We start from the raw sequence: 14,159 nt of genomic DNA on the forward strand, positions 1-14,159 counted from the left end.
CGAATAGATAGCTATTAGCTAGCGAATAGACAGCTATTAGCTAGCGAATAGATAGCAACAGTCTCAGGCAATAGAAGAGGTTAAAAAAATACACAAAATATACCTATCTATTCGCTATTAGCTAGCGAATAGATAGCTATTCGCTAGCAAATAGATAGCCAGCTAGAAAATAGCTAGTTATTATCTAGCTAGCAAATAGATAGCTATTAGCCAGCGAATAGCTACCAACTAGCAAATGGATAGCTATTAGCTAGCGAATAGATAGCAACAGTCTCAGGCAATAGAAGAGGTTAAGAAAAATACACAAAATATACCTATGTATTCGCTATTAGCTAGCGAATAGATAGCCAGCTTGCAAATAGCTAGTTATTATCTAGCTAGTTATTATCTAATAATAATAATAGTATAATAATAATAATAATAATACATTTAATTAAAGACACTTTACAATTAAAAGAACAATAAAACCATAAATGAAATAATAAATAATAAAAGATAAAAAGTCTATAATAATAATAATAATAATAATAATACAATAATAATGATACTAATGATGCAATAATAATAATAATAATAATACTAATAATACAATAATAATAATTAAAAAATAATAATAATAATACAAATAATAATAATAATAATAATAATAATAATAATAATAATCTTTGCGTGTCGTCCCCAAAGGAATGTTTGAATCCCTGCTGCAACGCCACCACGTGCACGCTGAAAGGAGACGCGGTGTGCGCCCACGGACAATGTTGCGACGACTGCCAGGTGAGTCTTTCGCCCACCAGCTTGACATTAACGAATACTGCGAAACGAAAGCCAAATGCACACATTCCAGTTTTTATCATTTGAGGCTTTGGGGCCATCATGGAAATGCCAACACATCACATTTAAGTCAATAATGGAAATGTGGCATTATTGCATTCGCTGTTAGCTTTTTTTTTCAACTAAGTTGCAAAAATTTCCATTTTTTTTGTGCTAATGGCAAAAAAAAAAACATTGAAATATTGATTGACATTAATATCCATGAACTTTTCAATGTCTTCATTTCAGTATCAAATACTCTGACTGTTGTAGTTTACGTTTGCTTGATGACTCAACACTTAATAACTTATATTACATTATTTTAAAAATGATAATAAGTAATCATAAATAATGAATAATAAATAATGAATAATCGCTAATACATAATAAATAGAAAATAGTAACTCTAAATAGTAAATAATAATAATAATAATAATATAATAATAATGATGATGAATTATAAATGATAAATTAAAACAATAGTAAATAACGAATCGTAAATACTAAATAATAAATAATAAAAACTAACTGATAAATAAGAAGTAGTAAATAATAAATAATTAATGATTAATGAGGAATGATAAATGCTAAGTAAAAAATGGTAAATAATAAATAATAAAAAATAAATAATAAATAATAAACAAAAAATACATAATAAATGAGGAATGGTGAATGATAAATGATAAATAAAAAATAGTAACTAATGAATAGTAAATACTAAATAATAAAAAATAAATATTTCATGCTAAATATTAAATATTAAATAAATATTTCATGCTAAATATTAAATATTAAATATTAAATATTAAATATTAAATATTAAATATTAAATATTAAATATTAAATGTTAAATATTAAATATTAAATATTAAATATTAAATATTAAATGCTAAATAATAATTATCAAACGCTAACTGATAAATAATAAATAGTAAATTGTAACCAATGAATACTAAAAATTTAAAAAAAAAATCAGATAATTCCTAATTATTAATACATAATACAATACATAATATATAAACTAACAATAACGAAGGAAATTATTTCTAAAAAACAACAAACTCAAAAGCTAAGCATTTTTTAAATAAACTTGCTCCAAAAAGAAATAGAAGCTAAATCAAACAAGAAGTTTAAAACCCAATGCAAAGAATTTTTAATGAAAACTCAAAGCCTGCCCAAATGTCACGTTTGATTCGTTTTTCCAGCTGAAACCGGCAGGCACCAAGTGTCGCGAATCCGGCAACACTTGCGACCTCCCCGAATTCTGCACGGGCGCCGACGCCCACTGCCCGGCCAACGTTTACCTCCACGACGGCCACGCCTGCCACTCCGTGGAGGGCTACTGCTACAACGGCATCTGCCAGACGCACGAGCAGCAATGCATCACCCTTTGGGGTCCAGGTCCCTTTTCCTTTTCCTTTATTTTTATTTTTCGCTTTGACGATGGCCTCTGAACGGCCATCTTTGTGTCGGCCATGTTTGAAGCCATCCCGTCCTACGCGTAGGAGCCAAGCCAGCGCCGGGAATCTGCTTTGAACGAGTCAACTCGGCGGGGGATCCTTACGGGAACTGCGGGAAGGACTCCAAAGGCTCTTTTGCCAAATGCCATGCGAGGTGGGCTTCTGAAGGGTTCGAATGTCCTCATCGAGGAAATTAATTCGAAGAATCATCATCATTATTGATTCGAAGCATAAAATGGACAACCGACACCATATTTTTGTTTCCCGACTGATATCCGAAAAACGTTTTATAGCATCTAAAATAGCCAAAACACGCAGTATGATATTTTTAGTCAAATGCAGAACGCCAATAAAAAGTCTCCCAAAACTGCATGCACATGGAAATGGGCTAATTTGTCCACTGGGAATTTGTGTCAACTAGTATCAAATAGTAGTTTTGGTGCAACACATAACGATTCACCATCGCGTTATTTATGTGTTTGCCTTCTAATTTCGTCATCAACACGGATCAAAATGAAGTTTTCAGTACTAAAATGAATGTACCAAAAGAAGTACCCAAAATGCATTGTGTGTCGCTTTCTCGGTCAGGGGCATTCCTTCAGTGACGTCACGTACGGACTCGTCACCAACTTAAAAACAAGACTTCCTGAATATTCAGTGAGAGTCTTAAAACGTAAAATAGAGCTACATGCGCTGGAATCGTTATAAAATGCGCTCAGTAGAAGTGATTTGACAAATTATGGACGCAACTTGCCCGGAGGTGTCGGTTGTCGTTTAAGCACCCATTTGTTCTCTCTATTCTGTGGGAACAACGACTATTCCTGTATCTTAATAGGGAACCTTCTCTGCCCCGTATTGTTGTCGTTAATTTATGCTGTTTTCAAGGAAAATGTAACAATTAGCTTAATCGTTGTCATTAGCAATCGTCATTATGCAGGCAATAGGCCAGCCGAACTATCAATGATTCGGACAGCTAAATGAGTATCCATGCATGATTTCATTGCTTTTATGCTTAATTGGGTTTGCTAATGGACTTAATGAGAGTCCAAATGATATTTTTTAAGAGAGGGAAAAAATAATTAAGATTGTGTCCCAAAGTATTTTGTTATCATGAATAATCAAACATAATTTTTTTACATTTTTTAAAATGTATTTATTTATTTATTCATTTATAATAATGATACATTTCATGTATAAGCGCCTTTCAAAACTCTCGAGGTCACTTTACAGTCACAGGATAAGATTTTACTTTGGGTGAGCAGCGGCAGCCACACGCGTCACTGTTCACTCAACCCGGAAGTAACTCAAATAGAAAGCGAGCTCGCTATTTATCTCTATATTTATTTATCTATTTATTTATTTATTATTTATTTATTTATCTATCTATCTCTTTATTTATTTATCTCTTTGTGTATTTATTTATTTATCTATTTATTTATTTATTATTTATTTATTTATCTATCTATCTCTTTATTTATTTATCTCTTTGTGTATTTATTTATTTATTTATTTATTTATTTATTGCCCTATCCAGAGATGCAAAGTGCGGTAAAATCCAATGCCAAGGCGGTGCCAACCGGCCGGTGATCGGCACCAACGCCGTTTCCATCGAAACCAACATCCCGCTTCAAGAAGGCGGACGCATCCTGTGTCGAGGGACCCACGTTTATCTTGGGGACGACATGCCTGATCCGGGTCTAGTTCTGGCTGGCACCAAGTGCGGAGACGGAAGGGTGAGCTTTTCTGTCTGTTTTTCTCTATATATATATATATCTCTATCTGAATTTAATGCCACACCAATAAGAAGGCAATTCCAACCCGTATCATTAAAACAATTGCAATGTACATCCTCTGTACATATTAACGCCGTACTGACGAGTTGAGATGACTCACTGAAGACTGTATTCATCCGCGCATTTTTCTTCTGTGAATGATCAACGTGCACGTAGCAAAAGGGGTTCACTGGAGTTCGTTAGCCTCACCGCTTCACTCTCTCGACAGGTGTGTTTGAATCGCCAATGTCAGAACATCAGCGTCTTCGGCGTGCACAAGTGTTCGGGAAAGTGCAACGGACGTGGGGTGAGTACAAAGTAGCGTCGCGTTGGATTCAATATTTAATGAGACCGCAGCCGCCCTCCTCACGCTCTAATTGACTCTTGAGCAAGTTATCCGTTTAATCACCCTTAGCTACTTGGCAAATTCAAAGCATGTTGACTTGACGTCCCAACTTCATACGCTTTTTTTGGGCGGGAGACGGGTGTCTTTTGCTAATTTGAATGTGTTCTCACTATCAGATCAAGACAAAGTTTATCAAAAGCCGCTTGTGTAACTTTAGTCAGTATTTATTTTGGACTTTTGACAGACCATAGAAGGTTTGAAAGGGGAGTTAAAGAAGCTATGTTCATAAAACAGCAAAACCCATCACTAAATCGCCATGGTGGGGTGAGGTTCAATGTGGATCCTTCCTACAGCCGACTTCTTAGGCAACATAGGCTTAGTTATGCTGATGAGGTGATACCAGATCAAATGGGGCAATCAGGCCAGTCGTAGATCCCATACTCAGGCAGGACAATAGAAGTAATCAGTCAGGACAATAGAAGTAATCAGTGTAGCCGCAGGGAGTAGTCCTCTGCTCCCCACAACCTGAGAGCAGGGACCAATAGCAGAGTCTGGCACCGCCGCGTCTGGACAGTAGGGATATATATATATATATATATATATATATATATATATATATGGCCAAAACTACCAGCAAAAAAAATATTTTAATTAGCTGACGAAGCCTCTTGGATAAGAAGCGTCCGACAACCTTCAAAGAAGTACAGATGACGGTTGAAGAAACCTTCTCAGCTACATTTAGCTTGTTAGTTGAACATACAGTGATACCTCAGCTTCCGAACTTAATTGGTTCCCAGAAAGTGTGTCTAAGGCGAAAAGTTCATCTTCCAAACATTTATTTCCCATAAGAAACCATTAAAATGAGAATAATCCGTTCTCAGGTAGCCATAAAACTGAATTTTCTAAGAAATAAGCCTGAAAACTACACTAAATATACCTTATTTTTCGTACAATAAATATGCTATTGTGTTGTAATTAAAGAAATTAACTGTACTGTGTAATAAAGTCGTTTTATTTACCTTTGTGATTGTAGTTGGGGACAATACATTTCATTTACAAGCGCCTTTCAAAACTTTATGTTTGATGTTTTAATTTTTGGAATGTGTACTCAAATACATTTCTCCACTGTAAGATGAATAAAAATAGCTGGCTACCTAGCTAGTTATTTGCTATCTATTAGCTGTCTGGCTGGCTAGCTAGCTTGCTATATGGCTATTTAGCTGACTGGCTGGATAGATAATTTATGAGCTATCTGTTAGCTAGCTTGCTAGCTTTCCATCTATTTGACTTACTTGCGGATGGAGTGAACGCTGGCGTGTGTGGCTGCCGCTACTTACCCAAAGAAAAATTCATCCTGTGACTGTAAAAGTGACCTTGAGAGTTTTGAACGGCGCTTATAAATGAAATGGATGATTATTATTATTATACAACATGACATGATCATCCACTGTCGCAGGTGTGTAACAACAAGAACAACTGCCACTGCGAAGCGCACTGGGCGCCCCCGTTCTGCGAAGGAGTCGGTTTTGGCGGAAGCATCGACAGCGGGCCGACGAGACTGGCAGGTAGCCTCTCGCCGATGATTTCACCGCCACTCCCGTTAGCCTCGGCAGTAAATTACACCGCTACGCCATGCTAAAAAAGAACAAATGTGACGCATTATGATGTTTTACTCTTCACGTGTGTCTTCGTGTAAATCTTGTATGTATCGTTAGCTGACAGCGCGTTGGTCACCGTGGCCGTCCTGGTGGCCGCTAGCGGCCTGCTGCTAGCTAGCGGCCTGGTTTTCCTCAAGAGGAAGACGCTGCTGCGACTGCTTTTCGCCCACAGGAAGAGCACGTTGGAGAAGCTCAGGTTAGCAGCCCGCAAAAATCATACGCTAGTCAGTTTTCACATCGCGCTACTGGACTTCAGAGACTTGGTGCGTGCGGCCCTATATTTTCACAATGCCCTTAGTCTCCAAACCATTCTTTGGGGTGCGCCTTATACTCCGGTGTGCCTTATACACCGGAAAATACGGTATTTCTCTATTATATTTGGAAAACATTTTTCATTCATTGAAAGTGTGCCTTATACTCAGGTGCGCCTTATATAGGGAAACGTTTGAAAATATACCAGTCTTTGGGGTGCGCCTTATACTCTGGTGCACCTTATACACCGGAAAATACAGTATTTCTATATGATATTTGGAAAACTTTTTTCATTCATTGAAAGTGCGCCTTATAGTCCAATGCACCTTATATGTGGAAAAAGTTTGAAAATATACCATTCTTTGGGGTGCGCCTTATACTCTGGTGCACCTTATACACCGGAAAATACAGTATTTCTATATATTTGGATGCACATTATATTCCGGCGCACCTTATACACTGGAAAATACGGTATTTCTTTATTATATTTGGAAAACATTTTTCATTCATTGAAAGTGTGCCTTATACTCAGGTGCGCCTTATATAAGTAACATACGACTTCTGACCGGCTCGACTTACGACCACCCATACTTACGACCACGACTTCCAGACCCTATTTTTAACATTTTAAGAGCCTCCGAGTCTCTATTCAACATTTTGAATGGATTTCGACTTACGACCATTTTGACTTACGACCGTTTAATCGGAACGGAACTCGGTCGTAAGTTGGATGTTACCTGTATATGGAAACGTTTGAAAATACACAATTCTTTGGGGTGCACCTTATACACTGGAAAATACGGGTATTTTTTTGTTGTTGAGAAAAAAAAAAAGTTTGATTTCCCATTATCCTGGTAACTTAGAAATGCTTTTAATGACCTTTTCATGACCTTTTATAGATCCATCGAGGCCAAGAGGCCCACTAGCCCATCCAGGACACAGTTTAAGACCATACCACAGCGTAAACCTCCTCCCAAACCCTGCGGACTGTCAGCCAACATCTACAAGGTGAGTTTATTATTATTATTATTATTATTATTATTATTATTATTATTATTATTATTATTATTTTCAAGATGGCTACCTTTACAGCAGCTCCTGTATTTTGTTTTTCTACTTCTTTCTTTCCTTTCCTCTTCGTTTCATAACTCAGCTGCTGTTTAATGTACATTTCTCCACTGCGAGACTAATAACGCCTCTTCCAATCCATAAAATAATAATAATAATAATAATAATAATAATAATAATATAACATATAAACCAGAAAATATGAGTGTTTTTTCCGCCCAGCCGTCCCTCCTGAGCGCCGAGCCTCTCCTCCCGCCACACAAGTTCCACTCGCACAGCCTCCGCCGCCTGCCGCTGTACCAGCCTCTGCACATCAGCCAGCCCATGCCCGTGTCACTCAGCGTGGGGCAGCCCACGCTGCCTCCTCTGCCGACCCGACACAGGCTGGCGTCGGCCCAACGTGGCGCCAACGCTCGTTCGCCGCCCGCCGTGCCGCCTTTCTTCAGTCTGCCGCGCCAGCCGGCATCCTACCAAATAGGCACGGTATGTCAGCGCTGTGCGATAGTGGCCGACGATGACTTCCCAAGATGCAATCTGTCAAGACGTGTCGCCTAAATGGTCGTTTCAAGGACAACCGACACCTCCGGACAAGTTGCGTCCATAATTTTCACTATATTTTACGTTTTAAGACTCGCGCTGAATATTCAGGAAGTCTTGTTTTCCAGTTGATGACGATGCTTGACGTGACGTCACGGAGGGAACGCCCCTGACCGAGAAAGCAACACACAATGCATTTTGGGTACTTTGTTTGGTCTGAAAACTTCGTGTTGATGGCAAAATTAGAAGGAAAACACATAAATAACGCGATGGTGAATCGTTGTGTGTGTTGCACCAAGACTACTATTTGATACTAGTTGACTCAAATTCCCAGCAGACAAATCAGCCCATTTCCAACGGAGCTTGGGCGCCATCTTGTGCATTTTCTGGGCGCTACATTGGAGTCCAGACGGCTCGAATTGATACGGAAGGACTTCTTGAATCGATGGCAAACATGTATGCTTTCCTCTTCAGAACTATTTGAATCATATTCATAACTGGATGAGTAACAAGAAAGCATCTTCTCCGAATCTGAAGCCATTGTTTTGATTCTGGAGCAAGGCAGTTTGTGAAGGAGTATCCTGGCGTGACGTCACAAACAAGGGGGCGGGACCTTCTGAAACTCGCCATTTCCGGGCTGATTTTGAAGTAGTTTTGTGACACTTTAACTCATTTTTATTGGTGTTTTGCATTTGACTAAAAAGATCAGCCTGCGTGTTTTGGGTATTTTAGATGCTATAAAACGTTTTTCTGATGTCAGTTAGGAACCAAAAAAATGGTGTCGGTTGTCCATTACGCTACCCGAAAGGCTCTCTGCCTCCAAAAAAAAAAAAAAAGACGTCCTCTTTTGCAAAACAAGACGGCGATAGCAGAGCGGGTCAGGTTCTAATCAAGCCGAGAGACGCCGTGTCACGAGATCCAATCAAAAGGCCAGCGGGTGCGAGGCGAGCGGCATCCCTCGAAGGAAAATGTGTTTAGTCGCTTCTTGTGAGACGTGACGCCGACTCTGTCGCTGCTAATATTGGTGATTGGAATGGGGAAAAAAAGGCTTGTTTGAAGGCCAATCACGTCCGTGCAGAACAGTCTTTGCCTTTCCAGAGTGGTCTGTCATTGTTAGAGCAACGTATTGAGTTGACACACCTGGGGCCAGATCGTTTCCGGTTGCCTTCGAAAGCAAAATCCACTAAAATCTGAAATTCTCATTTGTTATTTTGGACATTCTTAGATAAGTTTCAACCATAACGGAACTCGAATGGAAACAAATTATGGCCCCCCAGTAATATTATATTAAGCATAAATAAATAAATAAATAAATAAATAATAAATAAATAAATAAAAATAGATGAGCAAATAAATAAATGAATGAATACATAAACAAATAATTAAAAATAGATAAACAAATAAATACATAAATAAATGAATAAAAATAAATGGATAGATGAGCAAATGAATAAATGAATGAATAAATAAACAAATAATTAAAAATACATAAACAAATAAATGCATAAATAAATAAAAATAAATGGATAGATGAGCAAATAAATACATGAATAAATAAATAACCAATTAAATAAATAAATGAATAAATGGACAGATGAGCAAATAAATAAATACATAAATAGATAAATAAACAAGCAAATAAATAAATGCATACATACATAAAAATAAATAAATAATTGCAGGAATTAATAAAAATAAATGGATAGATGAGCAAATAAATAAATAAATAAATAAATAAACGAATAAATGGATAAATGAATGAATGAATGAATAAATAAATAAATAAATAAATAAATAAATAAATAAATAAATAAATGGGCAAATAAATAAACGGATAGATGAGAAAATAAATGAATAAATACATAAATAGATAAATAAATGCATACATACATAAAAATAAATAAATAATTGCATGAATAAATAAAAATAAATGGATGGATGAGCAAATAAATAAATAAACGAATAAATGGATAAATGAATGAATAAATAAATAAATAAATACATACATACATAAATAAATGGACAAATAAATAAACCAATAGATGAGAAAATAAATGAATAAATAAATACATAAATAGATAAATAAATGCATACATACATAAAAATCAATAAATAATTGCATGAATAAATAAAAATAAATGGATAGATGAGCAAATAAATAAATAAACGAATAAATGGATAAATGAATGAATAAATAAATAAATAAATACATACATACATAAATAAATGGACAAATAAATAAACCAATAGATGAGAAAATAAATGAATAAATAAATACATAAATCGATAAATAAATGCATACATACATAAAAATAAATAAATTGCATGAATAAATAAAAATAAATGGATAGATGAGCAAATAAATACATAGATAAATAGATGAATACATAAATTGTCACAGAATGTAAACGATACAACATTTAGTTGTTCGTTTTGTTTTTTTCTGGGTGTTGACGCAGGGGTTTTTTTTTCTCAAATGGTTGCATTTCCTCTCTTAGCCACTCGGAGGCAGTATAATCCAATAACAGTTTCACAACTGACTATGCCCACCTATTTTTTTTTTTTTTCTTCTGATTGTGCATCAAACAAATCTGTGAACTGAACTGCTCGATCATCCGCAGGACTTGGACAAGCCCAGTCCTCCGCGGAAGCCGCTCCCCGCCGACCCTCTGAGCCGAAACGCTCGACTGGGTCACGGCGCCTCCGCATTGGCTCTTCAAATCCCCGGAAGAGGACCGCTGCCCGTCCCCATCCCCACCGTGCCCAAACCACCGCCGGCAATCTCCTTACCCAGCAGGTTGGTCCCCACAAGTCAATATTTTTTTGTTTAAAGGACAACCGACACCATTTTTTTGGTTTCCTAACTGACATCAGAAAAACATTTTACAGCATCTAAAATACCCAAAACACGCACACTGATATTTTTAGTCAAATGCAAAACACCAATAAAAATGACTTCAAGTGTCCCAAAACTGCCACAAAATGAGCTCAGAACTGGGTAGATTCAGAAAGTCCCGCCCCCTTGTTTGTGACGTTACACCATGATACTCCTTCACAAACTGCCGTGCTCCAGAATCAAAACAATGGCTTCAGAGAATTTAGATTCGGAAAAAGATGCTTTCTTGTTACTCATCCAGTTATGAATATGATTCAAATAGTTCTGAAGAGGAAAGCATAAATGTTTGCAATCGGTTAAAGAAGTCTTTCCGCATCAATTCGAGCCGTCTGGACACTGACGTAGCGTCCCAGAAAATGCACAAGATGGCGCATAAGCTCCATTGCTAATGGGCTGATTTGTCTGCTGGGAATTTGTGTCAACTAGTATCAAATAGTAGTCTTGATGCAACACACAACGATTCACCATCGTGTTATTTATGTTTTTTCCTTCTAATTTTGCCATCAACACACAAGTTTTCCGATGGAAAAAAAGTACCCAAAATGCATTGTGTGTCGCTTTCTCGGTCAGGGGCGTTCCCTCCGTGACGTCACATCAGGAATCGTCACCAACTCAAAAACAAGACTTCCAGAATAGTAAAATGTGCTCAGTTGAAGTCATTTGAAGTGATTTTACAAATTACGGACACAACTTGTCCCGAGGTGTCGGTTGTCCTTTAAACATTCTTTTTATAATTTAATTTAATACATTTTTTTTTTCCAGACCTGCGCCAATATTGCCCTACAGACCACCAAAGAGCCCCAAAAACTGCTGAGCAGCATCTCCCAGGTGGAGCGAGTCTCTGTCTTTCTTTTATTTGCACTAATTCATCACCGAGACTCAGCTGGACTGGTCGCTGGACTGGTCGCTGCACCTACAAATGGACGCCCCCCCCCCCCCCCCAAAAAAAAAAATAACAAAAAAAAGGCGATGAGATCACCTGGTCGATGATGGTGCTCTATCTTGTCCTCGCTCAGGTACCAATGGACTATTTATTGTATTTGTCACACATTCTTCCGCGTGAGGGAGATTGGACGCTTATGTATGAGGTGTTTTATACATTTTAAAAAAAGCAAAAACATGGGATAAATTAACATAATTATGATTTTTTTTTTAAATCAATTGTCAGTGATTTATTGACTCATTGCCTGGCAGATGATGTGCAGGAAGGAATGTGTCCCGCTCTGGTGACAGGGTTTTTGTCGTTCTCGCTCCAATTTGCAGGACCGGCAAAGTATTGAGTTTTAGGACTACGTGAACATTCAATACAGTGTGAGAAAGGCTTGGAGTTACTTCTTTCATCAGAGTTCGGAGTTAAAAGTCGGAATTCTGAGTTAAAAGTCGGAATTCTGAGTTAAAAGTCGGAATTCTGAGTTAGAAGTCGGAATTCTGAGGTGAGTCGGAATTCTGAGTTAGAAGTTGGAATTCTGACTTAAAAATCGGAATTCAGAGTTAAAAATCTAAATTCAGTTAAAGGTCGGAATTCTGAGTTAAAAGTCGGAATTCTGAGTTAAAAGTTGGAATTCTGAGTTAGAAGTCGGAATTCTGAGTTAAAAGTCGGAATTCTGAGTTAGAAGTCGGAATTCTGAGTTAGAAGTTGGAATTCTGACTTAAAAATCGGAATTCAGAGTTAAAAATCTAAATTCAGTTAAAAGTCGGAATTCAGAGTTAGAAGTGGAAATTCTGAGTTAAAGGTCGGAATTCTGAGTTAAAAGTCGGAATTCTGAGTTAAAAGTCGGAATTCTGAGTTAGAAGTTGGAATTCTGAGTTAAAAGTCGGAATTCTGAGTTAGAAGTTGGAATTCTGAGTTAGAAGTCGGAATTCTGAGTTAAAAGTTGGAATTCTGAGTTAAAAGTCGGAATTCTGAGTTAAAAGTCGGAATTCTGAGTTAAAAGTCTGAATTCTGAGTTAAATGTATGTACATTGCTTCCGGGTTGAGTTAGTGCTTTGTTAACAGCTTCAGCTGTTGTTAAAGCGCTATATAAATCAATATTGGATTGGATTTGCCTTTATTAGTCTCACATTGGAGAAATGTACATTTCACAGCAGCAAAGTGATGAAAGGAATATGTATTGCATTTATTTTGGACAGCGGCCCTCATTTCAAGCTCATATAACTCCAGACCCATATAATTTAGGAATTAACTTTTTTTTGGTCATGAAAGAAGACAGTCTAACATTTCTTATGCTGCATTGGATGCTTATATCGTCCTAAAACGCAATATTCCGTGGGGTTTCTGGAATTCAAGTGACAATGACAAAAACCCTGGCCACTGGAGCGGACATATTTTTGCACATCGTCTGGCAGTGAATAAGTGAATTATTTATTTTATTTTATTTTCTCACCACAGCATCGCGTTTTGGATTATTGGTTGGTGTTTTCCTCCTAGACCTCAATTTTTGCTTTTTCCAAGAGTGTTTCGTGTTGCGTGCGAGGAGGAAAACATTCAGTGCGCAATTGTGGTTCATATTTTTGCCATTTTGACATCCCAAATGTGTGTTTTCTTTACATAAAGGCAACAAAAGCCATTGGAGGGCAACCACACAGGTGTATGGCGTCTGTTTTTGCCATTTTGTGGTCTCTTGTCTTCCCCAACAGCATTTGGTCCTACACTGCCATCTTGTGGAAAAGGTGACTTATTACAAATCTCATCCCATACAGTTTTTAATAATAATAATAATAATAATAATAATAATAATAATAATAATAACACATTTCATTTATAAGCCCTTTTCAAAACTCTCAAGTTCACATTACAGTCACAGGAGAAGTTTTTCTCTGTGGGTGAGCAGCGGCAGCCACACGCACCAGAGTTCACTCAACCCGGAAGCATATGTAACTCAAATAGATAAAAAGCCAGCTAAATAGCTAATAGACAGCTAATAGATAGCTATCTAGCCAGCTAGCTAGATAGCTAAAAAATAGCTAATAGATAGCCAGCCAGCTATCTAGATAGCTTATAGACAGCCAATAGATTGCCATCTAGCCAGCTGGATTGCTAGATAGCCAGCCAGGCAGTTAGCTAGCTAATAGATAGCCGGCCAGCTATCTAGATAGCTAATAGACAGCTAGCGAGCCAGCCAAATAACTAATAGACAGCTAATACATATCTATCTAGCCAGCTGGATAGTTAGATAGCCAGCTAGCTAGATAGCTAATAAATAGCTAATAGATAGCCAACCAGCTATCTAGATAGCTAAAAGATAGCTCTCTAGATAGCTAATAGACAGCTATCGAGCCAGCTAGATAGCTAATAGACATTATCGAGCGATCTAAATAGCTATATAGCTAATAGATAGCTATCTAGCCAGCTGGATAGCT

The 14,159-nt window shown here is 37.1% G+C and overlaps 1 protein-coding gene across 1 annotated transcript in view; it reads left to right on the forward strand.

Moving 5' to 3' along the window:
* The window catches only part of adam12b (ADAM metallopeptidase domain 12b), a 48,988-nt gene extending 35,614 nt beyond the window's left edge, over positions 1 to 13,374 (forward strand). The window contains exons 13-23 of the mRNA XM_089012477.1: positions 685 to 774; positions 2,016 to 2,211; positions 2,316 to 2,424; positions 3,805 to 4,003; positions 4,272 to 4,349; positions 5,845 to 5,953; positions 6,104 to 6,242; positions 7,198 to 7,306; positions 7,589 to 7,849; positions 10,525 to 10,700; positions 11,562 to 13,374. Of these exons, the coding sequence (XP_088868603.1) occupies positions 685 to 774; positions 2,016 to 2,211; positions 2,316 to 2,424; positions 3,805 to 4,003; positions 4,272 to 4,349; positions 5,845 to 5,953; positions 6,104 to 6,242; positions 7,198 to 7,306; positions 7,589 to 7,849; positions 10,525 to 10,700; positions 11,562 to 11,613 (1,518 nt within the window). The 3' untranslated portion in view covers positions 11,614 to 13,374. The remainder of the gene's footprint in view (positions 1 to 684; positions 775 to 2,015; positions 2,212 to 2,315; positions 2,425 to 3,804; positions 4,004 to 4,271; positions 4,350 to 5,844; positions 5,954 to 6,103; positions 6,243 to 7,197; positions 7,307 to 7,588; positions 7,850 to 10,524; positions 10,701 to 11,561) is intronic.
* The last annotated feature ends 785 nt before the right edge of the window (positions 13,375 to 14,159 follow it).

This window comes from Hippocampus bargibanti, linkage group LG13 (assembly GCF_051943395.1).
Source record: "Hippocampus bargibanti isolate YZ-2025 linkage group LG13, ASM5194339v1, whole genome shotgun sequence".
In the NCBI taxonomy this organism is placed as follows: domain Eukaryota; kingdom Metazoa; phylum Chordata; class Actinopteri; order Syngnathiformes; family Syngnathidae; genus Hippocampus; species Hippocampus bargibanti.